A 26735-nucleotide genomic window follows, 5' to 3' on the forward strand; every position below is an offset into this window, starting at 1 on the left:
CCACTGCGGTTGCTCTCCTGTCTTACCTGAAGAAGAATATTGTACCAGGATCACCTTCTTTTGCAGAATTTTCCACACCCATCACCAGAATGTTTGCTGCATCTGTGATAAAAGAGCCAAAAGCTATGTCACAAGGTGACACAAGGTTTAAGGGTCACCTTTAACAAAGTGCTTGTGATCATTTCTTCACACGCCATGAAGTGCTCTGCAACACAGTCACACTTTCTACTAAGGTTTCTGAAAGTATTTAACGTGATAAAATGAGAAGACCACAGGAAATTACTTGAACAAAATAGTCAACAACCTGTGACACTATTATTAGAGCTATTTAAAACTCATTCTTGCCCATTTTGATTCAGTAATCACTAGTCCAGTTGATAATTATTAAAGTCTCAGCTTCAGTACAACTATGGTTCAAGAACTTGGGAGCGGGGTGAAGGAGGGATGGATTCGGAGCCTGGGGTTAGCAGATGCAAACTATTCTATAGAGGAGGAATAAGGAACAAGGTCCTACCAAATAACACAGAGAACTATGTCCAATATCCTAAGATAAACCATAATAGAAAAAGAATATAAAATGGAATCACTTTGCTCTACCGCTGAAATTAACACACTGGAAATCAACTGTACTTCAATTTAAAAAGAATTAAACTTTTTATAAATAATTTAAAATAAAAGTTGAGGAGCAATTAATATATTCTCTTCCTTTAACTATAATTTTATTAATAATATAGTTTTAATATTCTCAAACTGCTTATTCTGCTGAATTTTAAATTATATTGTAGAAAGTGTGGAAAATAGAAAACACACAGAGACAAAGGTACCTGCCATTTTAAAACATATAATTTCAAAGTCAGTCATGAGAACTACCACAGCAGTCATCGGTAGCTATTAAAATATTTTAACATTTTAAATATTAAATATATACATGTATAAATATTCACCAATAAGTAGTTACTTTGTATATTGAGTACTATTTAGTATATTCTATCATAAATTATAAATAACACATTAATCAATTAATAAACATACTAATATTAGTATGCAAATTACTGTATAATTTCTTAGCCTAAACTTAGGATCCTCAAATCTTTAGAGTCCCTGATAGAAGTTGGGGAGTGGAGGATTCAGGTAGAGACCAAATCCTAAACCTTGGTGCACTCACACTTCCCTGAGTACTGACACTACATCGGTGGATGGAGGCAAGGTTCACACGCACAGTAGAGACCACCACAAAGGAAACAGGCAAGGTCCAGGGCAGTGGCATGGTGTGAGAAGCCACGTCTGTGATGCACGTGACCACACTGCTGACAGCCTCTGCAATCAGCCAAGAAGACCCCAGGGCGAGTTTTCATCTCGGGGGCCCTGGACACAGCTGTTTTTCTAAGTCAATTATATTTTTTTCTGCCACTAAATAGTCTGGTCAGATCATCAAGGCCAAAAAGCACCATGACATTTCAACTGTTTCTTACAGGGTCAGTGACTTTCAAAATTTTTCTCTGTAGCAGCGAGGTTTTCCACCCACTACTTTTGCTACTTTGAGGTCAATTCATGAATCTTCCAAAGTGTTCCAAGTCACTTATTTTTTCATGTATTTCTCAAGAAGTGTTCCTCACACTACCCTACAACCCTCAGTTTAATTCTCCTTTTAAATATTGTGTTTATCTTTTAACTAATTCTGTTAGTTTTAAATATTTCTATCAATTTTATGGTTCTTCTATAATACTGATAACTTTTAAATGTGACAGAAATAAAGTAGCATGGCTTTTGATCATCCCAAATAATGATCCTATAAATAAAGCTGAATAAACCATACTGATTTTAATCTTTGTCATCTGCATAAAGAGATTTAACACCCCTTTTATGATACAGTTGTTTAAATTGAAAATGAAACCTAAACAAATGTATATTTCAGACAGTTATCATAGGAAAATTATTTTCTAATACATTTTAACATACTTGGCCCCTGGTTCAAGGAGATGTACCTCGAGGCAAGCTGGTCACTTCGATGTATCCATGGGACGTCAGATCTTGAGAGAGGCTTCCAAGATGATACTCATCTGCGGTTGCAAACGCAGTGCATTGCATCAGGTCCTGCACCAGGGAGAGGAGCATGACATGGGTTACTAAGAGGCGCCTGACAGGTCACATTACAGGGAGGACTCTGTGTTGCAAAGCCGGCAGGCGAGCCTTTTCTCAAAGATTCGGACAAGGGATGTGAGAAAGACGGAGAACAGGACATTGCAGGGAGGTAGATTTCAGCTCAACCTATGCAAGAACTTTCTCCTGCTAGTCAAAAAGATGAAATGGCCTAGATGAAAACGGAACCAACCCCACCGGTTGTGCTTCAAGCATAGACTGAACAAAAGATAAGAGAGAGGATTAAGGGACTGTATGGGCGCCAGGATGAAATGCTATTTAAAGTCTGTCCAACCTTGAGTTTCCATGGCTCTTTCTCCCAGCAGCATTATTATTTGAGGTCATTTGGTAATCTGCCACTAGCCTTGAACAGGCAGAGATTAGTCTGTATCTACAAAGGAATTACAGATTTTTTTGCTCTGGTTAACTTCACTCTGGTTGAAAGTTCTCCAAATCTGAGAATGAGTGCAGGTTTGGAGGTGAGTGCTTTGGCTTCTGCACTAGGAGTCTCACTTGTGTGTACATGTAGGTATTTATGTTGTGTCTGTACAGTACACACACAGCAAACATATGGCCCAGGACACGGTGTTTTTGTCAATCTGTAGGTCACAAGCTATCAGTGAGTCCTGATGTTGATTTAGTTGGCCCAAACCTGCTTAAAAAAAATAGAATGAAATAGAAAATATTAGAGTCCATAATTCATAGTCAGGGTAACTTTTATTTTATGATGTTTTCTGTCACATATGTCTATGTAGGTATGCTGGGTCACTACATAGAATGTAAAATAAATTCCTCACCATTGAATGTGGTCAATAAAATTCAAAAGCTACGGGCAGAGGTAGAGGTGCTCAGAGGTCAGGCACAGAATTAGATTCATTAAAAAAACAAACAAACTCAGAATAACAAGGTTGTTGTGAAGTTTATACAAGCTGATGAATGTCAACTGCTCAGAACCATGACAAGCACAAATGTTCAACATTTGTTACAGTTGTTATTACAGCACAGATATATACATGTTTGTGTTAGTCGCTCAGTTGTGTCCAACTCTTTGCAACCTCACGGGCTATAGCCCCATCAGGCTCCTCTGTCCATGGGATTCTCCAGGCAAGAATACTGTAGTGGGTTGCCATTCGCTTCTCCAGGGGATCTTCCTGACCCAGGGATCGAACATCACATCTTCAGGCTTCAGGCTTCTACATCACAGGCAGATTCTTTACCATCTGAGCCACTGGGGACATATATGGTTAAACCATCAAAATGCAAGAGGGTTAAAAAGTCTACCAAGTAGTTTACATCTGGATTTTCATTTGTTCATAATTTTATATTTTGGTATCCACCTGTCAGAACATTAGTGAGTCTACTGTCTTTGGTACATATGGTGCTTTGGCCCAATATTGGTCAAAAGAGTTTTATGAGTCACTAAATCAAAATTTATTCCTAAGATTTACTCATCTTGGCTCCTAATTTCTTTCCCTTTCTGTTACATTCCTAGTATGCAATTTAAGAAAAGTAGCACATACATTCCTTCCTTCCTCCTACTTTTGTTACCTAACTCCTGGCCCCGTCTCAAGAAATGACTTCACCCTGCTTTGCCTCTTCTTCCATCTGTTCTAATATGTGGTTTAAAAAGCACCAGAAGGATACACGGAGGACCTGAAGAACCTAAAATCAGTAAAACTATCCACTCAGAAGCAAAACACTGTTCTTATTGACTTTTACTCAATTAGGGAAAAAAAGCTGAAATTGTTGCCAAATGTGAGATTAAATGGATGTGGGACCCTCCAGTTGCACACATCTGATAAGCCTGATTCCCAGTCATTACAGAGGTAAGAAGGCACTGTGACAAAAACATGGATTCGTACAGTCAGAGGAAAGCCCCTTGCTGGAGTACAGAAACGGGTTCTGTGCCTGAGATTCAGAACGGCGGGCACTAGTTGTTCTTTTAAGGCTCCGTGGAGTTAACAGGAGCTGGCAGGATATGCGATTAACGTGACTGAAAGAAAGGAATCCAGTTAAGAGGCCTCAGGAAAGGCCACAGCAGGCAAGCTCTACTCTGCAAAACCTGACAAACTTCAGCTTGTTACACAAAATCCCAGGGCATCCAGCTGGACGTCAGAGCTCCTTCTGGGGCTGCTACAGCTGACGGCTGGTGGGAAGAGCAGGACGCATGAAGGAGAAGACAGGAGATAAGGAGAAGATTGACAGCTAGTCCAGGGGAGGGTCTTCCCATTACTGTACTGGAAATGGCACTGGCTGGCTGTCTCTAGCCTTATGCTGGCAGCCGGGAGAACTATCCAACTTAAGAGTCACCCACATAGTGTTTTCAAGGTCTCAACAAACTATCAACAATAAATTGCCATTTGACACAAAATCCAGACTTCTAGCATCTTTCGCACCTGGCAGTAACTGACCAGGGGTGGAGGAGGGGGCCAGGTTCTTCGGTTGACACTGTCCCTCCCACTCCCTCCTGTCTCGCACCTGCTTCACCGTCACGTTTGTTTTTGATCAGGCCCATCTGTGCTAAAAAAAAAAAAAAAAAAACCTTCACTGTTTTACATTCTCAAAAATGGCATAAGTCAAAGCATTCAATCACTACTTGCATGAGAAAATATGTGCTGAGCTCCAGAGAGGTTATAAATTTTTAAACACAGTCTGTTTTTACTTAGTCATTCCAAGGATCTTTGCAGATTTTCTGAAGATGGTCACCTTTCCTTCTCTCGCCATCTCCTATTTAGTTTGGCTCAAAGTTCCAGCCAGTGTCACGCAGCGTATGGCTCAGCCTACATTACATAACCTCTATGGCTCGTCACACTACTTTCTGTATCCTCCTTAAACATCTGGGACTTGAGTCGGTTTAAGTTATGAATCTTCTATGAATAAACGATTCACAAGGTTTACCAATCTGACCTGTTAGACCTATCTTTGGGGAGTTTTATTTCCTTTGCTTTTTGATTTCAAGACTGTATTTAAATCCATTTGGTAAAGGAAGAGAGTGTGTGTCATCTTCACACTAACCCCCCCCCCCCCCGCATCATTTAAAGATGTTTTTACTCTGCCAGAAGCTTTTACTTTCAGACATGTCTTTTTCTGGATTTTTTAAAAAATAATAAATCATTCTTTTTGGGGCATCAAATACAAGTATTAATATAGAGCAAACTTCAGGTTCTAGGATGGGGATCAACAACTTGTTCTTAAATAAATGTGTCAAACCAACCTAAAATTGTTCTTGGATTTACGACTTAAATTTAAGCCTTTCTATTTTAAAATGTTGAACAAACAAAAACCAAACCAAAGCCAAGAAAACCACTGTGTGTGTAGTATGTTTCATTCTTCTGGTCAAAGAAAACATATTCCAGCAGATGGGGCTAGAAATTTATATATGATTCTTGTTTTAGAATATCACACACTCTGACGGAATACTCTTCTTGAAAAAGAAAGTTTATTTTTATTCACGTCCTTTTACTGAAAAAAAAAAAATTTAAGGTTTTGTTTTTTTTTTTTTTTTTTGGTAATCTTACTTCTATATTACTATGGGGGAAAATGTACGTTTTCATGTTATATACAGATTATAGATGATCGCTTCGCAGCCTTTTGGCTAAGATCAAGTAGAAATTACAGGTGAAAGTTATAAAATTGATACATTTTACATTACTACTATAAGGCTTCTTATGGCCTTCTCTGGAGGCTCAGATGGTAAAGAATCCGCCTGCAATGTGGGAGACTTGATTCCTATCCCTAGGTTGGGAAGATCCCCTGGAGGAGGGCATGGCAACCCCCTCCAGTATCCTTGCCTGGAGAATCCCCACGGACAGAGAAGCCTGGTGGGCCACAGTCCATAGCCTTGCAAAGAGTCAGACACGACTGAGCAACTAAGCACAGCACAGCTAGTATAAGGCTTTAGCTTTTAAGCTTTTTGACTACAACCCATGATGAGTTGTACAACCTAAAGAAGCCCTTTCCCATACACACCATACACGTGTCATCCAATAACTGACACGAACACATCACAGACCGGTATGTACCTTGATCATGAGTGAAGCATTGATACTATTTCATTACACAAGCAAACCGAAGAGGGGAAAAGCAACTACTAACCACCCACTAGTTAATTTCACAACACTGTGGTGCTAGCCTGAAGGCCACCACTGGGTGCCTCCCCCTCCTCCCCAGCCAGCGTCCACGCTGCTCAGAGTGGCCCTCATTATCAGGCAACGTCCTCCTCCAAGACAGGACAGACCACCCAGGAGCACTGTCCCTGTCATGATAAATGATGAGCCAATGAGATGTAGGCTGAATATCTCAACAGGGCAGGATCTCTGCAAATGGGAGCAGGTGAAGCGCTGACTCCGACACAGAAGGTAAGCTCATGCAAGTCCATTTCAGGTGCTCGCCATGTGGCCGCGGGTAAAGGATGAATTCAAGTACACGGATGGGGAACGAGACAAAGCGTGTCTCTTTCTGGTACAAAGTAGAGTCCTTTCCTGACTTAGTCCAGAGTGGAGGTAAAGGCTCTACCACCACAGGGGACTGGCCAGCCCCATAATGCCCATGAGGAAATGGAGGGGCCCACTACTTGGGGCAGACAAAAGCTAGTCTTCAGCCCTGGGCGTCTATTACCTATGGTTTACGTTCACCTGTAAGATCATTAAAAAATAATGCTCCAAAATCACAGGCCCTCAGATCACTTCAGAAAACCTCTTAGAAAAGATTTTCTATTATTTTCCTGTGCTTCCAGAGAAACAACATACTGTTTCTGCTTTTGCAAAACTCAAACTGAAGTCATAGCCACTACATTATGTAACGTGTCCTACGTCAGGACCCAGGAAACAAATGATGCCTTAAATTTGGTGATGGAAAAAAAGTTATTTCTTGCAAGACATTCTTACGTTTTTCTTTTTTTCTTGTTAGACAATATGAAATGTACAACCCAGGAGGATTCCTGCTTTTTCCTTAATCACTGGGCTTCTCAGAACTAAACATTTAACTAGATTATGCATATCAGGTATCTGATAATATCTCTTTCTCTGTTCATGTCAGCTGCTTGCTCTGTTTTAAATGTAATGCTTTTACTACCTCAATGGAAGCACTAAATTTTGAAAATCTACTTCAAATCCTTTCCTGGAAGCAGAAAAAAAAAATTCTAAAGAAAAATAAAAAACAGAATTTAGGAAAATTGCTTTCAAGTCCATGGACAGCCCAAAGAAATCATGCCTCTTTGATAATTTACAACCAACAACTATTAAAAAAAAAGTGACATCTCTGACTCTGCCAGACTTTCGTAACACACTTGATCCTGCTCTGGGTTGCCAGATATAACAAAAGAAAAAAGGGACTTGATCCTCCTTTTTCGATCTGCTATAATTCAGGTTTCTACACTTAATTTTCTTTCAGTTACTTAAATGCTACATTTCCTGGATGATCACATAGCGAAACAATGTAATTAAAAACTCAAGAGCTACAAAGAAAGGGGTGAGAGTAGAATGAATCCAAAATTCCTACCCTTTATATCCTGGGTTTGAAAGAAACAAAACAAGAATGTGAACAAAGCTAGAATCCCAAATAAAAGTCATTTACCAGCCCTGGTGGCTCAGATGGTAAAGAAGCTGCCTGCAATGTAGGAGACCAGGTTTGATCCCTGGTTTGGGAAGATTCCATGTCAAAGGGAATGGCAACCCACTCCAGTATCCTTGCCTGGGCTAGCCCATGGACAGAGGAACCTGGTGGGCTATAGTCCTCGGAGTCACGAAGAGTCAGACACGACTCAGTGACTAACACTAACCAGCCCCTAACTTTACAACAAGAAGGCCTGTACACTTTTTTAAACGAAGTCAACCTCACAGTAAAAAAAAACAAAAAACAAACAAACAAAAAAAACCCATCAATGCTCAGGGTCTACTCCTCAAAATCGAAATTTTCAGCTGTTTTGACCCTGACCTGTTTTCTGATAGATTCAGAATGTCTCATTAAATTTTAAATATTTGACACTCCTATTTTTAACATTGATGACTACAGACATCTAAGATTCCTTTGCTTCTCTTCTATCCTTTTCAGTTTAATAAACATTTATTAAGTATAAGGCATAGTTTTAAGTATCATGCAAGATACACAGGTTAATGAAGGGCTTGATCTTCACCTTAAATATTCACCATTTAGTGGGGAAAAGCAAATTGTAGAGAAATTCCCATAAACCTCATAACAGGGGATAAAAATACCCCCTTCAACCTTCAAAGGATAAAAAAGCAAAGACCTTCACTCTGCTTTTTCAGTTCTAATTTGCCCTGTCTTTTTGCCACCCACTCCCACGCAGTCACCATCAGCTTATAAGTGCTTACCTGTCCACACAGTTAACTTAAAATTTTTTTTCTTAAACTTAATATAGAATTTCTACAGTTTGACTTTTTTTTTTTTTAAGTGGGGGCTTTTTAATAGCACTATTCCTAAAGTGAACTTAATATCAGTCTTTTCCAAAATTTCCTTAGGCCACTAACTAATCCTTTTATAAACTACATTTTTATATTTAATTGCCTCTATTTTGCCTTTATACATATGGTGAGTGCGTGCTCAGTTGCTCAGTCACGTCCAACTCTTTGTGACCCCATGGACTGTAGCCCACCAGGTTTCTCGGTCGATGGGATTTGCCAAGCAAGAATGCTGGAGTGGGCTGCCATTTCCTCCTCCAGGGAATTGTCCCAACCCAGGGATCAAAACCGTGTCGGCTGCACTGGCAGGTGGGTTCTTTACCACTGAGCCACCTGGGAAGCCCTTCATATCTACCACTAATTCCTCCAGTTACGATGCTGATTCCTTCTGGAGGGAACAGGTTGTACTGCTAGGCTTCAAAGACCCTGAAGGCAGCATTGAGCAGGTGCTCTCCTATGCTGGCAGGGAGGCCGAGCTGGGACACACAGGGGTTCAGGGGGATCGTCAGAAAACAGCCGCCACCGCCACCCGTGTTTTTACCTCGTTCACAGGCAGGACCGGAAGATTGGTCCTAGACGGCTGCCTGGTCCTCGAAGCTTTCAGTGGTCTCTTGATTTTCGGAAAGTCTTGTTTAGAAACTGTTTCCGTGGACACAGATGAGGAATGTCTCCTTAATATTTTTATAAACCACTTAGAACCTAGCAGATTTGGTTTGTGAGTCACTTTCCTGTGAGTAGTGACGGAGTTCCTGGTTGGAAGGTGAGCTTTTCCATCTTGGCAACATACAGTGTTGAATGGAGGGAGTACGTTTGTATTTGATATTTTCTGGTTCATCCACAGGACCTGAGACTTATTCAAACCACCAGTTGCTGCATCAGGAAAGAACAAATCCAAGTTCTGATTTCTTGTCAGGGCTGTGCGTGCTGCAGTCTCAAATTCGTTAAGTGGTTTTAACATTCGATGAATAAGTCTTTGGCAATGACATGCTTTTGACAAAATACGGCGAGATCCAGCCAGGGCTCTGAGAAGTCTGACTGACATTACCATAACCCAAGCTAAAAGACAAGAATTCAAAGTTCAAGTTGAGAAAAAAAAAAAAACACCTTATAAAAATACATACAAGATGAATGGATAAAGAAGTTGTGGTATGTATACACAATGGACTATTACTCAGCCATAAAAAGGAATGCATTTGAATCAGTTCTAATGAGGTGGATCAACCTAGAGCCTATTATACAGAGTGAAGTAAGTCAGAAACAGAAAAATAATATCATATACTAACATATATATATATATATATACACATATGGAATCTAGAAAGATGGTACTGATGAATTTATTTGCAGGGCAGCAATGGAGAAACAGACATAGAGCACAGACTTATGGACATGGGGGTAGGGGAGGCGAGAGAGGGTGAGATGTGTGGAGAGAGTAATTTGGAAGCTTCCATTACCATATGTAAAATAGACAGCCAACGGGAATTTGCTGTATGACTCAGGAAACTCAAACAGGGACTGTGTATCAGCCTAGATGGGTGGGATGGTGGAGGGAGGCTCACGATGGAGGGGACATATGTACATCTATGGTTGATTCATGTTGATGCTTGACAGAAAACAACAAAATTCTGTAAAGCAATTATCCTTCAGTTAAAAAATAAATAAATTTAAAAAACACATATAATGTTTTCCTAGGTAACAGGTATATTTCTGTAAAACAATCTGCAAAACAGATACATCCAACTGAAGTCTGTTGTTAGTCACTCAGTCGTGTCCGACTCTTGTGACCCCAAGGACTGTAGCCCACCAGGCTCCTCTGTCCATGGGATTCTCCAGGCAAGAATACTGGAGTGGGCTGCCATTTCCTTCTCCAACTGAAGCCTAGTGAAAGGTTAAAAAAAAAAATTTTAATGTTTCCATCACCTGGAGTCAACTTTTGGCCTTCTTTCTGGAAGGTTACAAGGACGTGAAAAGGACCTCAAAAAAAAAAAAAAAGAGGATCTCTTCATTTACTTCACTAGCATATCAACTATTTAAAATGAAATTAGTACTTCTAAACCCCTTTATTCAAAATGTATTCAGGGACTTCCCTGGCTGTCCAGTGGTTAAGACTGCCCTTCCACTGCAGAGGGTATGGGTTTGATTTCTGGTCAGGGAACTAAGATCCTCAATACCAAGGCCAAAAAAAAATATTCAGCCTTTACAATAAGATAAGCAATGAGCTGGGACCAGGGACACATCCACGGAAGACTAGGGTTCCTGCCACCAAGCTAATAGTCTTCTGAAGGAGAAGGGCGTGTGCAACCGCCTCATTATAACTGAGTGGAGCAGCCCTAGGCCCCACCAAAGAACTACAATAAAAGGTTCCTAAGTCTACACGAAGAGTCAGGAAAGGCTCCCAGAAAGATTCAAGCTGATTCTTGAAGGGGAACGAGCTTTTTAGGGTGGGGCTGGGCATGTCAGTAGGACTAAAGGTTGTGAGACACACACACACCCCCAATAGAAATACTATTCATAAATAATCTTCCTTCTTATTTACAGTTTAAAACATTTGTTCTTTAAAAGTAAGCCTGGAGGGACTTCCCTGGCCATCCAGTGGTTAAGACTCCACGCTTCCAGTGAAAGGGGGCACAGGTTGGATCCCTAGTTGGGGAACTAAGATCCCACAGCAGGCAAAACAAACAAAAAAAAGTAAGCTTGTAGGAGTCTATGGGGCTGCACAGAGTCAGGACTGAAGCAACTTAGCAGCAGCAGCAGTAAGAAATCAATAACAATTGTTTAACAAAGTAACATGCTAGGGGCTGGAAATACAGGTATGTAACAACAATCTCAGTACTCACCATCTAGTGGGGGAAATGGTATACTGTGATGCGTACATAACAGAGTTATGTACCAATTGCTCTCGGGTGCAGAGAAAGGAACCTCTGGCTGTGGGTGGATGGGGCTTATCAGAGGTGACATTTGAACTGGGTTTCAAAAGGGCAGAAGGATCAACAAGTCACCACCCTCCCCCCTCACCAGGTACACAGTTCACCTGACAGCCTGCAGCTCCAGGGGAGGCAGAAGTGGCTGGATCCTGAGTACTGATCCTACGAGCTTCCACCACCAGGGAGAAGGCAGAGCTTTTCACGAGAGACGCACATAGTCAGATACACATCTAAGAAAGATATATCTGCGGTTAAAATGTAGAGGAGGAACTGACAGAGACTAAGACATTGCTTCCTGAGTACTTGGTACCCAGCAAATCCTCGGCTTCACCTCACAACAATCCTGTGAGGTACTTCACAGGGGAAACGGAGCCTTACTGGGGCGACTGCTTATAGTCAGCAATGCAGAGCTGGAAGGAAGTCCCTGGCCTTTCTAATTCCAAAGGAGACACTGAAATCACTGCATATATGTTATCTCCCTTTAAAAGGATGAGGACAAGGATGAGTCCCTGTGATATTTGGGAGGCAGAACCTGCAGCTTTTAACATATCTTCAAAAAAAGCAGTTTTATTACCTGTCTTCATCGCCTCTTCTCTGATATCCCTGAACCCGCTCCAATCAGGCTTTCATTCCTAAAACTTCACCAAAACCCATTTGTCAAGGCCAGCAGTGACCTCTGCATCAGACTTCTCAGCCTTCGTTTTCCCTCACTGACCAGCAACATGGGATACAGCGGACCACTCCACCCCCTACCTCACTCGCCACTTTCATCCTCACTGGGTGCGCCTGTCTCTCCTGCTGGCTTCCCATTCCAAGAATGTAACGCACCAAAGCTCGGAATTTGGGCCACATTTCCTCTCCATTCCCAGCTCCCATTGATCTCCTCCAATCTCACAGTTTGATGTAGTTACCTACACACTGATAAATAGCAAATATTTATCCCTAAACTACTCTGACAAGCATGAAGACTATAACAGGCTCAAAACTGAGCTTCTGAAACCTTCCTGAAAATCCTACTCTTCCCACAGTCTCCCCCGACTCGTGAAGCAGCAAATACACCCTATCTCTGCTAAGGCCCCTCACCTGCAGGCCACCTGGGTGCTTCTCTTCCTTCTCCACACCCAGGCCGCCAGCAAGTCCCACTAGCTTCGCTCCGACTAGTCCTCAACAACCCGGCGACCACCCTGGGCCACACTGCTGTTTTGCTCAGGGATTACTGTCACAGCATCCACACTGGGTTCCCAGCTTCTGTTCTGCACATTCTTCTGAATATTGCAATCAGATTTACTAATTTACTAAGTCAGATTCCATCTTCCCTCTTGGTAAAGTTTAATGATGGCCTCACACTTCACTAGAAATAAAAGCCAAAGACCTTAACGTGGACGGCATGGTTCCCCCCTTCCCTGGCCTTTATCACGACTTTAACGTCTCCTACAGCTCCCCCCCGCCCCGCCCCGCCCCACTCCTTTTGCTCCAGTCACTCTGGCATCTGGATCTGTGCACTTACTATCCTTATACTCTTCTCCCAGGTATCTGTAAACCTATTGATTCCCTCACCTCCTTCAGACCTCTGCTAAAATGCCTCCTAGGCAGTGACATCTTCCTGGACCACTTCATTCTCTGGTGGTCCAGTGGTTAAGAATCCATCTTGCAATACAGGACACTTGGGTTCCTGGTAAGGGAACTAAGATCCCACATGCTGCAGGGAAAAGAAGCTGAGGAGCCCAAACAAAGACCAGCATAGCCAAAAAGAATCATTAAAGAAGAAGAAGAAGAAAAAAAGGACAGCAGCACTAGCTTCCTCCACTTTCTATTTCTCCACTGCATTTAACATCATTTACCAATACTTCCTGTTCTTAATTAACTCACACAAGTTATGAACTGAGTTCCTACCATGTGCTAGACGTTGTTCTACTTGCTAACACAGCTGAAAATAAAATAGACAAAAATCCCTGTCTTTTGAAACTTACATCACAGTGGGGATGTCAGATAATACATGCGGTAAACCAGTAACATATACAGTAAATAGTCACAATGCTACAATATATAGTCAACAAAATATACAGTAAGTAGTCACAATGCTATAACGGGAAGAAACAGAAGAGGAAAGGAGATTTTTGTCTCTCTCTCCTGTAGCATATAAGCTCCTTGAGGATAAAGAGTTGCCTTCTGTTCAGTTGTGTCGACTGTGACCAGAGTGCCCAGCACACAATACGTATTCAACTCATATTTTCTGAATGAAATATTCAGAAACATGCATCCCTAAATATGCAATTTCTTGGATGCATTTCCTACTTCTAAGAACACACCAACTAAGAAAACTGTATCAACTAGGCTACAATTCAATGGATAAGAGGCGCTAATCTGGGAGCATGCCTTCCAACTCCTTAAGATGCTCAAAATGATCTTTGCAGTTACCGCTGTGCACTGGCTCAAAAAAAGGATTCACATGTGTTATGGATGGAATGCTTTTTACTCCCAACTAAATCGACCAAAGATCACCAAAGATCACCGTAACAGGCAGGGGATCTCCTCGGTCCCGGTGAAACATGTGACCTAAGAGATTCAGGGCGGCGGGCAGCAAAGGCGGGCACCGCTGTGCGGGACCACACAAGCTCGGAGAACAAGGCAATGCACTAACCTCTCGGCCGGACGAGAAGAGGGACGCGCGCAGCGCGAGAGCTTCCGCGGCCCGGCCGCAGACTAGAGACCGAGCAGCAGCCGCAGCCCGGCGCGCTCCCCGCAGCGGGTCCGAAACCCGACCAGCGAACCAGCAAGCGCCCGGCACTGCGCAGGCGCACAGGGCTCCAGCCCCCTGCGGAGCGTGATTCGCCCTTTCCACGTGACCGCAGGACCACGTGACCCGTGCCGCCGCGACCCGAGCCGCTCCTTGGTCCCTGAGACGTCCCGGTCCCGGCTTGCTTCCGCCTTCCGCCGGCTTCCTGATTCCGCTCCTCTCGTCGCCCTCAGCTGTCCCCGCCTTCGTCCCCGGAAGATATCTCCGGGTCCTCGAGCCGGCCATTGTTTGTCTCTTCTACAGGCACCAAATAAAGTTTCCTTATTCAAAAGTGTTTTTTAAACCCCCCTCCCTCGCTTTCTCGGCTCCTCCCTCGCGCGAACACCGCCTCCCCCTCCTGCGGCGGGTGAGACTCGGGCGTTGGAGTCGGGAGCGCTGAATCTGGTGATGGCGGGGTCTCCGGCGTCTCTGTCGGCGCGGGACGTAGGGTTCGTGTCGCTTTCCTCCGCCGCTCTCTCGGCTCCTTTTCCTCCTCCCCGCTCAGCGGAAAACTGGGCCTCGTGGGGAACCTGTGGGTACCGGGGGAGGGAAGCGGAGGCGGGCTGGAGGCGCCTGCTCCTCCGCCGCCAGCGAGTTCCAGCCCGCCGCTGGGCTCCGCTTCCCCGGGGCCCACGGCTCGGTTTCCAACGGCTCGCGGGGAGGCGAGGGCTAGGCGGCCGCTCGCCGGGCTCCAGGCTCGGACTGTCTTTGCAGTTTCCTTCTTGCGGTGTGATTCGTGGCTTCTTACCTGCCTACACGGGAACAGACTGCGAATCCCGACTGGAAATCCCCGTTTACCCTTACTTCTCTACAAGTGATGGTTCGGGGATATTGGTTGCCTTGCATTAATTTGTATCGAACAGTTAATGCGTCTTTAGAGTAGTTCGATGCTGTTTATTATTATTATTTTTTAACTCACGCATGACTGTCATGAGCGTGTTATGCCCGCTTTCAGAAGTGTTGCAGCGCGTGACTCTCACCGTATTTAATTAATAAACCTACATTTTGAGGGGGATGCTTAAAGCTCTCTGCAAAAGTTAGGGATCTGAGATCTATAGGGAAATATGTTTCTTCCTATCCCTAATCGGATTAATTTGTAATCCCGTTATAAGTACCTGTACCGTCTTTTTTTTTTAAGTCATAGATTGCATACAAATATACCTGTTAGTAAAAATTGGAAGGCCCAGTTTACATTTGAGATGTGTCCTTACTGCAAAATATTGCAAAACACAAGAACACTTGGAAAAAATTGACCGTACCAGCAATGGATTGAGGTCAGAGAAGCACCTTAGACCCTGAATTTAAGCTTGTACTCACCTTCAGGCAAATATAGGGAGTGTCTGCATCGTTAAATTTTAAGTCCTAGGTATATCTGCCTTCATCCAAGTCCCTGGACCTGAGACGTTACTCTTGGAGATGTAAACCTGTGAGGAAATTTAGTAGCTAGAAAAATAGCAATACTTTCTAGTTAAGTTGTTTCCCTGGTGGCTCAGACGGTGAAGAATCCGCCTGCAATGCAGGAGATCCAGGTTTGAATTGGGAAGATCCCATGGAGAAGGGTGGAGAAGGTGATGGCACCCCACTCCAGTACTCTTGCTTGGAAAATCCCATGGGTGGAGGAGCCTGGTGGGCTGCGGTCCGTGGGGTCGCAAAGAGTCGGACAGGACTGAGCGACTTCACTTTCACTTTTCACTTTCATGCATTGAAGAAGGAAATGGCAACCCACTCCAGTGTTCTTGCCTGGAGAATCCCAGGGACCGGGAAGCCTGGTGGGCTGCCGTCTCTGGGGTCGCACAGAGTCGGACACGACTGAAGCGACTTAGCAGCAGCAGCAGCAGTAGTAAATGTTAAAAGTTAAATTCTGATCAGAGCAGTTACTATTCCCTGATGGCTCAGACGGTAAAGAGTCTGCCTGCAATGTCAGAAACCTAGGTTCGATCCCTGGGTGTGGAAGATCCAATGGAGAAGGAAATGGCAACCAGCTCCAGTATTCTTGCCTGGAAAATCCCATGGACAGAAGAGCCTTGCAGGCTACAGTCCATGGGGTCGAAAATAGTAGGACACAACTGAAGCGACTTCATTTCATTTCATGCATATTAAAACCTGTTCACTGTAAAACCCACAGAATCAGAAAACATTTTTGCAGTTTTTTTCCTTCAAGCTTTATGGTTCACATTTGAGGAAGGCTCTTGAAGAAATACTCAGGACATATAATCCTATTTTTGAAAATTGGAGTAAGATATTTGAGTTTTTACAAGTGTGATGATCCCAGATTTAAGTTAGCATAGGAGATTTGGGCAGAAGTATTCCAACTGTCTTTGTTTTTACATTGTTTCTGGTGATCTGAAGTATAAATGAATTGATAAGTTGTTTTGTGTTTTCTATTTAAAAACTTCACAGTGCTAAATTTTTTTTCTATCTGGACCATGTATTTCTTTAAACTGATAATACATACAATGATAATCTGTAAATCTTGATTTTTGTATGGCTAAAATCAAGAATATCTTTAATTTTTGATTCAGGTATACTCAGATTTTTCCTCATCTCCAGCTTTCTTCATTCTCTGACACTTCTAAAAAATCTCTCATTTTCTGATTTAGAAAGCAAGATGGTAACTTGCCTTAATTTTGCTTAGGGTCAGAGAGAATGGAAGGAGTTACTGGGGAAGCAAAGAAGGCAAGAGAAACCTTTGAAAAGAATTAATGTTGGCTGAGAATTTAGACAAAGAGAAGCAGGGGTGTAAATGTCTTTCCCTACATATTTCTGCACTGTAAAGTGTTTCAGGCAGTTTTACATCCATTGCCTCACCTTTCTAGGTAGGAAAGGTCATTTAGTAAATAACCTAGTAGGAAAGCCTATTTGACTTTAAGGGTGATTCTGTTTCTGTCTTACCACTTTGTTAGACTAGTTTCTGGTTAAGGAGAAGAAAAGGAATACAATAAGAAGGATAAGAATGATTAAACACTCTAGAGCATAGTCTGAGATTTGAGGCACAAACCATGCTTGGTTTTTATGATACACCAGAGATTTTCCAGGCTTCCCTGGTGGCTCAGATGGTAAAGAATCTGCTCGCAATGCGGGAGACCCAGGTTGGATTCCTGGGTAGGTAAGATCCCCTGGAGAAGGGAATGGCTTAACCACTCCAGTATTCTTGCCTGAGGATCCCATGGACAGAGCTTACAGTCCATGGGGTTGCAAAGAATCAGACACAACTGAGCAACTAACACTCTCAGAGAGGTTTTCCGATTTTCTTGAGTTGCTCCAGAAGTTGGGCAATGCTGGTTTACTTTACAGGAGTTGTTTGCAAAGAAATTTAAATTTAGATGAGGTGTTCCAAAAACTGAAAGATGACAGTCTTCTAGTGTGAATGCTACTGAATAATCTGCTGTGTGTGTGACTCTTTTCTAGATCATTTGCATATCTTTCAGTTAAAGACAGATCACCCCAGATCTTAACCAAAGCTATTGATACATTGCATCGACATAAAAGTGAATTTTTTGAGAAACATGGAGAGGTAAGAATTGTGTTTTCACTTAATTCTTTTGTGGTTAAGTCTAACAAACGCAATAAGCAGTTTTCCATATGTGGTAATGGTCATTTCATCTGGAGATAAGTTCATAACATGAAACCTCAAAAAAAAGGCAGACTAGGTAAGGCAAGATAATGTCGAAATGAGATCTGTTTGTGTTCTTTGATTTTTCAACTTAAGAATTCTAAATTTAAATGTTTATATGTTTGTGAAAGACATAAATTGTAGTTTTGAAATGTTTTATTTTTTCCTTCTTATATTTAGATCCATAAAAATTTGTTACTCTAGAGGAATTATATATGTGTGTGTGTGTATATATATCTATATATATTTATAGTTATAGATAAGATAATTACATATAAACTGATTGTAGTGTACACTATTCATACACGTGTGTATATATGTTATATATATAATATAACCCCCACCCCCACCCATGTTTTTACAGAAAGGCCTGGAAGCTGAAAAGAAAGCAATTTCTCTTCTTTCTAAATTGCGGAATGAATTGCAAACAGATAAACCGATTGTTCCTTTGGTTGAAAAGTTTGTTGATACTGACATATGGAATCAGTACCTAGAATATCAACAGAGTCTTTTAAATGAAAGTGATGGGAAACCAAGGTGGTTTCTCTCACCATGGCTATTTGTAGAATGCTACATGTATCGTAGAATTCACGAAGCAATTATCCAAAGGTAAGTTTGTAACCATCAAATAAATGTAGATAATTTATGCTTTCTTTAAAATTATAAAATGGTAATTTTTAAAATAAAAGCCAAATGAAGCCTGAATTCAGTTCAGCAGATATTAATGGTGCTATTAGATATTTCTGCAAATGTTATTGTTGTAATTGATTATTGGCAGTTATTATCCACTTGCTTAGAATAGACCTAAGATTGAATATCTGAAGTAGGAACTAATTAAAAGTTCTTATAAGAACTTATTTATTTGAAGAATACAACAAATTGTTCTTAATAAGCAAAAAAATGTTAATTTGAAATATTTATGTAAAAATTCAAAGTAAGCATACGTTTTGTTTTTAAAAATAGATAATATGTCAGAATTAATTTGCTAAAAGGAGTCAACTGAACAGTCAACAGAACTGCATTGTTCTGATGCACTATCTTAATTTTCCGCTCTTGTTTTTAATGGCTAGATTAGAAGAGGACTCAAAAAGTTAAACACATGTTCCAGAATAACTTTTTATAGAGTTATTTATACTAATTAATTTTTTCCTAGGAAAATTATGATAGAGAACTGCCTTACAGAGCAGAAGAAAATGTAATGTGGATCCTACTTTTAGCTCACAGGTTACAGAAATACAGATTTGCTGAGTAAGGGGAATCCTTTGGTATCCATTCTTCAACACAGCATAGGATACTTGAAGGCACTTAAACCAGCACTGAAAGTAAAATAAAAAGATTACTTAGGGAAATGTGTGTAAACTTGAGTCTATTTTTTTTCTGTTTTAATCTTTATAAATTGTTATAAGGTCACAATTTTTTTAGTATTTGCTGAATAAGTATGTTTTAGGTCTTGTGCTTTAAAAGCAGAATATACTCACTAAAAATATAGCATATTACCTGGCACACAGACCCAAGCAAAAGAGTAGCAAACACTAGACACCATCATGTATTGAATACCAGCTCAGTTCTAGTTATTTTGCAACCCAGTGACATATAGGTTTTATGGTTTCCATTTTACAGTGGAGGAAACTGAGGCTCAGAGAGATTAGTATCTCTTCCGAGGCTGCATGGTGAGTGGTAGAACCAGTATTGGAGCCTGGTCTGTGTAAGTCAGATAAGCCCCCTCCTCAAACAAGTAGTGCATTTGGATATCTTTCCAGGACTAAGGTTAGTCTGATGTTCTGGGTGATGGTTTCATAACTCTGGAAAATAGGCATGTGTCAGACAAAGCTGCTGAAGTGTTGAAACACTGAGTGGCACCCTGAATAGGCTTGGAGGAATTCAAATGTTAGAGAAGTAAAAGGAATGCTGTTTCTGTTTTTGGAGGTGGATCCCGTTCAGAGTGAAAAATCTAGGACAGAAGTTTACAAACCCAGCTGCTTGTCACCCAGTTGGGCAAAAGTTTTTTGGTTTGTTTTTAAATATGCAGATTTTAAAATTGTTATATTAAATCCTAATGGTGTAATTTGTCCGTGGTGGGGCCTGCACATTGGTTTTTCTTTCCATGCCCCAGGGAGATTCTGCCCAGCTTGTGCTGCTAACCATTGGTCCAGGAATAGCTTGAAAAAAGGGATAGAGGCAACATTTAGCTTGAAGTTCCAGGAACAAGAATATTAGTGAGTCAGGGGTGTGAATTCTCCTAAGGGGATCTCTTAGGCAAATATTTGAAGATCTAGGTGTTTGTCTGATACTCAGGTTATAGGTAGTACAAAGAAAGGCTGTCCTACAGCGGAACTAGCACTGAAGTAGTTTTTTTTTTTTAATCAAAGTATAGTGGTTTATAATATTGTGTTAGTTTCAGGTATACAGCAGAGTGATTCAGATATATCTCTCTCTGTGTGTGTGTGTATGTATATACATGTATTCGATTATTTTCCATTATAGGTTCCCTGTGCTATACTGTATATCCTTGTTGTTTATCTATTTTATGTATAGTAGTTGTATCTGTTAATCCCATACTCCTAATTTATCCCTGACCTTGAAGTAGTTTTTAAGTATCCAACTTGTTAGGTTTCTTATATGAAGAATTCCTATCCTGGGTCAGTGACCCGTCCAGAGTAACCAAAGGACTATCCTTCTAGCTTTTACAGGATCCCAAAGCACACATAGGGGCTTCCCAGGTGGCACTAGTGGTAAAGAACCCACCTGCCTATGAAGGAGCTGTAAGAGATGAAGGTTCAATCCCTGGGTCAGGAAGATCCCCTGGAGAAGGAAATGGCAACCCATTCCAGGATTCTTGTCTGGAGAATTCCATGGACAGAGGAGCCTGGTGGACTATAATCCATAGGATCAAAAAGAGTCGGGCACCACTGAAGCAACTTAGCACACATACACTTAAAGCACACGTTAGCTTTAAGCTATGTTTCTGATGACTTTGCCCCTTACACTGAAACATATTTTGAATTTTCTTTGTCAAGATGTATATTTTGGCTTTTTTAGAGTTAAGTGGTTGAATAGTCTGCAAATCTAAATTAAGATTCAAAGTTTTAGCCATATGTAAAATTTAAATATGCTTCAGATACTGAAAAATGAAAATACGGAGAAAATGGCAGACATTGTTAAGCTTTTATTAAAGTGTGATATACATGCTGAATAGTGCATATTTCTTAAGTATTCAGCAGTTCTTACTGGAACATGGTGTGTCCCTAGTGGTCAGATCAAAAGGCGGAACTTTAGGCCCCCACATGCTGCCTTCGGATCCACAAACATTCAAACACATGTTCTTGGTGGACATCTGTGTGTATTTCTGTTGCGCATGTACTTAGGGGTGAACCCCTGGGTCAAATGTGTACACATATATATAGCTCTAGTAGATTCTAAAACGGCAAACACTTTAAGATCTCTGAAATCATTTATAGCTATGTGAGTTTGTTCTCTTAAAGTATATGGAGCAAGTCTCAAGGGGTTTCCCTGGCAGTCCACTGGTTAAGCCTCTGCAGGGCCCTAGGTTCGGTTCCTGGTTGGGGAGCGGAAATCCCACAATCAGTGCCACGAGGCCAAACAGGGGTCTGCAGGTTTTTCTGTAAAGGGCCAGTCAGTCAGTATTCTAGGCTCTCAGACGCCTCAGCTTTAGCAGTGCCAGAGCAGCCATAGGCAGTACGTGAGTGAATGTGGTTGTGTTCTGATAGAACAGCAGAGTTATGGGCCCTGAAATTTGAATTTCGTGTATCACAAAATCTTTTTCAATTTTTTTTCAACTCTTCAAAACTGTGCAAGCCATTCTGAGTTTGCAGATCATACAGAACAGGTAGTGGGCCAGAGAGGGCCTGCAAGCTGCAGTTTGCTGACCACTGCAGTGGAACCCGTGCATCCAAAAACATTTATCCCTTTACCTCATGTGGAGAGACTGATTCATTTAAGCAATGCTGCCATTGCTAAAAAAGTCTTTTAATTCTTTGAAACTTCTTTCAGAGCCAGTTGACAAACATCAAAATGAGATTAGTCTCATTATTATCTCACTCCTCATTTTTGACGAAAAATGTTTTATTCCATTTGATTTACATGCTTCGTTCTACTGAAACTGCTGTGAATGACTTTTTGGCTGTTTCCAAAAACAAGTTAACTCCAAAGCATGAAAATACTCGTCGCTGACAGGACATTTAATAACAGGTTCTGAGGAAAATCCCCAAAGAGGAATTCCAAAAGTGCTGTGAACAATGGCAGCATTCTTGGACTAAGGGTGTAGCTTTCCAGGCTGACTCACTGACTGGAGGGAGGCAGCCATCACTGGGGTGTGTAAATTCTGGTATGTTTTTGATTTTGATTTTAATTAATCCCATTGCATCTGCCATATTGCCTTTTATCCTAAGGTAGGAGACCCCTGGAAAAAGTAGCTAATTTTGAAGATCCGATTCTGTAAAGTCTGTTATGCTAGTATGTATACCTTCTGAGTTACATTTTTCTTAGGTCATTATTATTTGATCTCTCATTAGACAACATGAATATGTAGCCACGGAACATACATCACCATTGGTCAAAGTCAACTTGGGAGTAAGTGAAGTGAAGTGGCTCAGTCGTGTCTGACTCTTTGCGACCCCGTGGACTGTAGGCCACCAGACTCCTATGTCCATGGGATTTCCTAGGCAAGAACACTGGAGTGGGTTGCCATTTCCTTCTCAAGGGGATCTTCCCAACCCAGGGATTGAACCTGGGTCTCCTGCATTGCAGGCAGACGCTTTAATCTCTGAGCCACCAGGGAAGCCTCAAATGATCAAAACTTGTCATTACAATAAGATTTACATTAGTGCTGTCTGCTTTATAGCAAGTAGTCATTGGATTCCTGTAATATTCTGTGTTTGACTCCTTTACAATTACTATATTGTATTCAATTATTCTGTTTATATCCATATGTTTGGTATTTGGAGCCTGAGCCACATTGAGCACCCAAAAAAATGTTTGTTAAACTAAAGCAATTGTCATGAAATTCTGTTTCTCTTTCCCCTTTTTCATAAAAATCCACTGGATAAATAATTATGGATACAGTCCCTATAATTATTTAATACTTCCAGTATATTTGACAACTAATTAAAATGAGTTTGGGTATTTATTCTTGCATAATTTAATTTTATTTAATTAGTGTAAATTGATTATTTTTGTGTAACTTGTCTATGTTATACCTAATAAAAATCACCACTAGTTTTTTGGATGGGTTGCTACTATTCTCTTTCCTTTAAAAAGCTGCAATTACTCAAATGTTTAAAAAAAGGTATAGAGTTATAGAAATGTTTCACTTTTTTTTTTCCTATTTTAGTCCACCAATCAATGACTTTGATATATTTAAAGAATTGAAAGACCAAAATTTCTTTGAATCTCAGGAATCTGTCATCACCTTATGTACTCATCTGCAAGAGTTGAGGAAAACTATTGAAGACCTAGATGAAAATCAACTGAAAAATGAATTTTTTAAAGTTCTTCAGGTAAATATAATAATTTATATTATTCTAATATTCTAATTATTCTAAGGACAAATTTTGTTCATTTATGTGCAGATTTCTAATTTTTTAGTAACTTTTACTCTCAAGTTGGCTTTGACCGATGGTGATGTATGTTCCATGGCTACATATTCATGTTGTCTAATGAGAGATCAGATATTGACCTAAGAAGAATGTAACTCTCCTGAGTCTGTTTGTTTATTTAAACAGTTGAAAAGTAAACTGGTATACATTTAACAGCAGGGAGACACTGCGGGGGAAGAGGCTTCAGGAAATGAGGAGCAGAGAGAAGAGGGGCTGCAGGGACTCCTATAGAAGCCAGGGTGCATTGGAGCAAAGGCAGGGACTTTGGTTTTTACTCATGCTGAATTCAGAAGCTGTTAGAAGGTTTTAATCAGAGGAGTAACATAACATGACTTAGGTCAAGGATTATTTCTGCAAATAGACTGAAGGCACAGGGTAGAAACAGGTAGCTCTGTTACTGATTCGACTCAGGTCTGGACCAAGCCGGTAGCATCAGAGGTGGTACAGGTCACCAGATTCTGGATATACTTTGAAAGTAGAGGCCACAGCTTCTTTATGCAGCATTATTAGAGAAAATGTAGATTGGATGGACATGTTACATTGAGTTTTGTAGAAATGAATTTTATGAACATTTTTAGCAACCCCTCCTCCCATTATGTCCTATATAATAGAGTTTTTTTTATTGGTTATTCAAAAGAAGGGTACATGTATTGTGCTTTTTCTTTTTCAGATTTCACTATGGGGAAATAAGTGTGATCTGTCTCTATCAGGTGGAGAACATATTTCCCAGAAGACCAATATAATGAATTCGTTGGAAGACCTAAAACCTTTCATTTTAGTGAACGACATGGATCATCTTTGGTCATTGCTAAACAATTGCAAGAAAACAAGAGAAAAAGAATCTGTTACTCGAGTGGATATTGTTCTGGATAATTCTGGGTTTGAACTTATTACAGATTTAGTATTAGCTGACTTCTTGTTGTCCTCTAAACTGGCAACTAAGATCCATTTTTATGGGAAAACGATTCCATGGTTTGTTTCTGATACTACTATTCACGATTTTAATTGGATAATCAAACAACTAAAGCATTCTAATAATAAGTGGGTGTCCCAATGTGGGTTTGACTGGGAAGACCATATTAAAATGGGCAGATGGGTTTACCTCGATCATATATTTTGGACTCTGCCTCATGAATTCAGTGCAATGTCTCAGGTCGCTCCTGATTTACATGCTGCACTACAAAAGGCTCATTTAATTTTCTTCAAGGGTGACTTGAATTATAGGAAGCTGACGGGCGACAGAAGATGGGAATTTACCATTCCATTTCACGAGGCATTGAGTGGCTTCCACCCTGCACCTCTGTGCAGCATCAGAACATTAAAGGCTGAGGTTCAGGTTGGTCTGCAGCCCGGGCAAGGTGAACAGCTCACAGCTTCTGAGCCCAACTGGCTGACCACTGGGAAATACGGAGTATTTCAGTTTGATGGTCCACTCTGACTTGGTGTAGGAACTTTCAGTTGTGTAGAAAGATCTGACCAACACTCGGCAGCCCCAACAAAGCTCTGGGAAGCTTGGCTTCTCGGTGGTGATTTATACACTCTCCGATGCTTTCTCGTTTGAACGCTTAGCCCCACTACATTGTTTTGGGGCTAGGTGGATTACACTGGTTACAGATACTTAACACTGATGTTGGAATTTCCGTAACTTATTTCAAGTCAAATGTATCATTTCAGATGGTTTTAACGAACTTAATTGGGCAGAAATAGAAGTCAATTCTGCTTTAAAAGCTAACATTTTAAAAAATACTATGCTGCATGGTATTTAATATTCTAGGAGGCATGAAATTTTACTTGATTTGGGGCTCTAAGGGCTCAGTGATAATATAATATACATCTTAAATATACTTTGTAAAGAGAGGCATTTCTTAACCGATATCTGAACACATGAAAGTAAAACTTACCTCATAAGTTATTATAATTTTTAATTTTGTTACTGGATTTTCTTTCATTTCCATATCTATTATTTGTATGCGTTTGTATTTTGATCTGTAGAAAGGGTGGTTGGAAACTCAAAATTGAACAGAATAAAACAATTAGTACTTGAGGAAATGTAATATCTTTACATTCGGTTTGTGATATCCATAATCAGCTGAAATACATTATTTTAACACATGTGTTTTAAATGAACAGAATTGCTGTGCAGTCTTAAAAAAATGCATTAGATAGGAAAGATTCTTCTGCATAGACTTTGTACTACCAACGAGTTAATTCACTTTTTATAATCTTGTGCATTTATTGGCAATCACAGTTATATTAAAGACTAAATTTCAGGTCAGTTTGTTTCGCAACTGAAATTGAAAATAAATCTGGACATGTTTTCTTGCACCAGAATAATAAAATGAATTGTAAATTGTATCGAAAATCTCATTGGTTTTATCTTTCAGTGGGGGAAGGGCAAGAAGGGAAGATTAAAGATGAACTCTATATAGTGTACCCCCAGTACACCACCCGAAGTATTCCTGTTAAGATTTAGTATTTTCACAGAGTTATGCCACCATGACCGCAATCTCCTTTCAGACCATTTTCATCCGGCCTAAAAGACAGGGCTCTGCCTAGAGTCTTCTGGCCCCCCACCTGTTTCTGCCCCAGCAAGTTTGGCCTCTGTGTGTTTGGCACAGGTACAGAGGAGCATGTAGGAGGAGGCTGAGGCTCTGAGGTCAACTGAGGGTGAATTTTCCACTGAAGAGCTGAGTGGTCTTGGAAAACATTCCCGAAATAGCATCTTCAGTTGCTTCCATTGCTTAACAGTAACATCCTTGGTTAAGGATGAAGTAACTCCTGGATAAAGCAGTCTGTAAATTTCATGCAAAACTTTTTCAGCAAGACATAGATCCAGTATCTTGTAGGTATATTACAATAAAAAAGTGGAAGAAGGGTAGGTAAATAGGTAGAAAATGGTGGTTATACCACACATGGGCCAGTGGTAGAGTCCATCTGCTGATGCAGGAGACAGGAAACAGGTTTGATCCTTGGGTCTGGAAGATTCCCCTGGAGCAGGAAGTGGCAACCCATTCCAGTATTCTTACCTGGAAATTTCCGTGGACAGAGAAGCCTGGCAGGCCCCAGTCCATGGGGTCACAGAGTCAAACACAACTGAGCATCTGTGTGTTTGCATTGGTACAGAGGAGCACTCACGCACACACATACTCCATGGATTTATGTTACTTTTCGATTAAACAGCAAATGAACAAGATTTCTTGGGATAACCCACCTCTCAAATTTGAGGTGGCATTTTGGTGTTTGATAAAA

At 40.9% G+C, this 26735-nt stretch overlaps 2 protein-coding genes across 8 annotated transcripts in view; one reads left to right on the forward strand and one right to left on the reverse strand.

Moving 5' to 3' along the window:
- The window catches only part of RMND1 (required for meiotic nuclear division 1 homolog), a 35245-nt gene extending 20976 nt beyond the window's left edge, over positions 1-14269 (reverse strand). Inside the window, exons 1-5 of one of the 7 annotated variants that reach the window (XM_040238690.1) lie at positions 14124-14235; positions 11590-11677; positions 9100-9614; positions 1986-2094; positions 27-102 (exon numbers count right to left, since the gene is read on the reverse strand). In XM_040238690.1, coding sequence (XP_040094624.1) covers positions 27-102; positions 1986-2094; positions 9100-9606 — 692 coding nt within the window. In that variant the 5' untranslated portion in view covers positions 9607-9614; positions 11590-11677; positions 14124-14235. Of the gene's footprint in view, positions 1-26; positions 103-1985; positions 2095-2268; positions 2375-9099; positions 9615-11395; positions 11568-11589; positions 11678-14123 lie in introns of those variants that run through there. The other 6 variants (XR_005720817.1, XR_005720816.1, XM_040238687.1 and 3 more) reach the window with 6 other exon arrangements.
- A 273-nt stretch (positions 14270-14542) lies between these two features.
- Positions 14543-25841, forward strand: ARMT1 (acidic residue methyltransferase 1). Its single transcript, XM_040238693.1, has 5 exons — positions 14543-14707; positions 17667-17772; positions 18236-18480; positions 23222-23387; positions 24157-25841. Exons 1-5 carry the CDS (start codon positions 14667-14669, stop codon positions 24922-24924), a joined length of 1326 nt encoding a protein of 441 aa, XP_040094627.1. The 5' UTR covers positions 14543-14666; the 3' UTR covers positions 24925-25841.
- Positions 25842-26735: the final 894 nt, after the last annotated feature.

This window comes from Oryx dammah, unplaced genomic scaffold, assembly GCF_014754425.2.
Source record: "Oryx dammah isolate SB20612 unplaced genomic scaffold, SCBI_Odam_1.1 HiC_scaffold_4, whole genome shotgun sequence".
Taxonomy (NCBI): Eukaryota; Metazoa; Chordata; class Mammalia; order Artiodactyla; family Bovidae; genus Oryx; species Oryx dammah.

Coding starts and splice junctions, on each gene's coding strand:
- ARMT1 (XM_040238693.1), top strand. CDS start 14,667: ATGGCGGGGTCTCCGGCGTCTCTGTCGGCGCGGGACGTAGG. Junction 14,708..17,666: donor CTGTCGGCGCGGGACGTAGG/GTTCGTGTCGCT, acceptor ACTCTTTTCTAG/ATCATTTGCATATCTTTCAG. Junction 23,388..24,156: donor AATTTTTTAAAGTTCTTCAG/GTAAATATAATA, acceptor TTTCTTTTTCAG/ATTTCACTATGGGGAAATAA.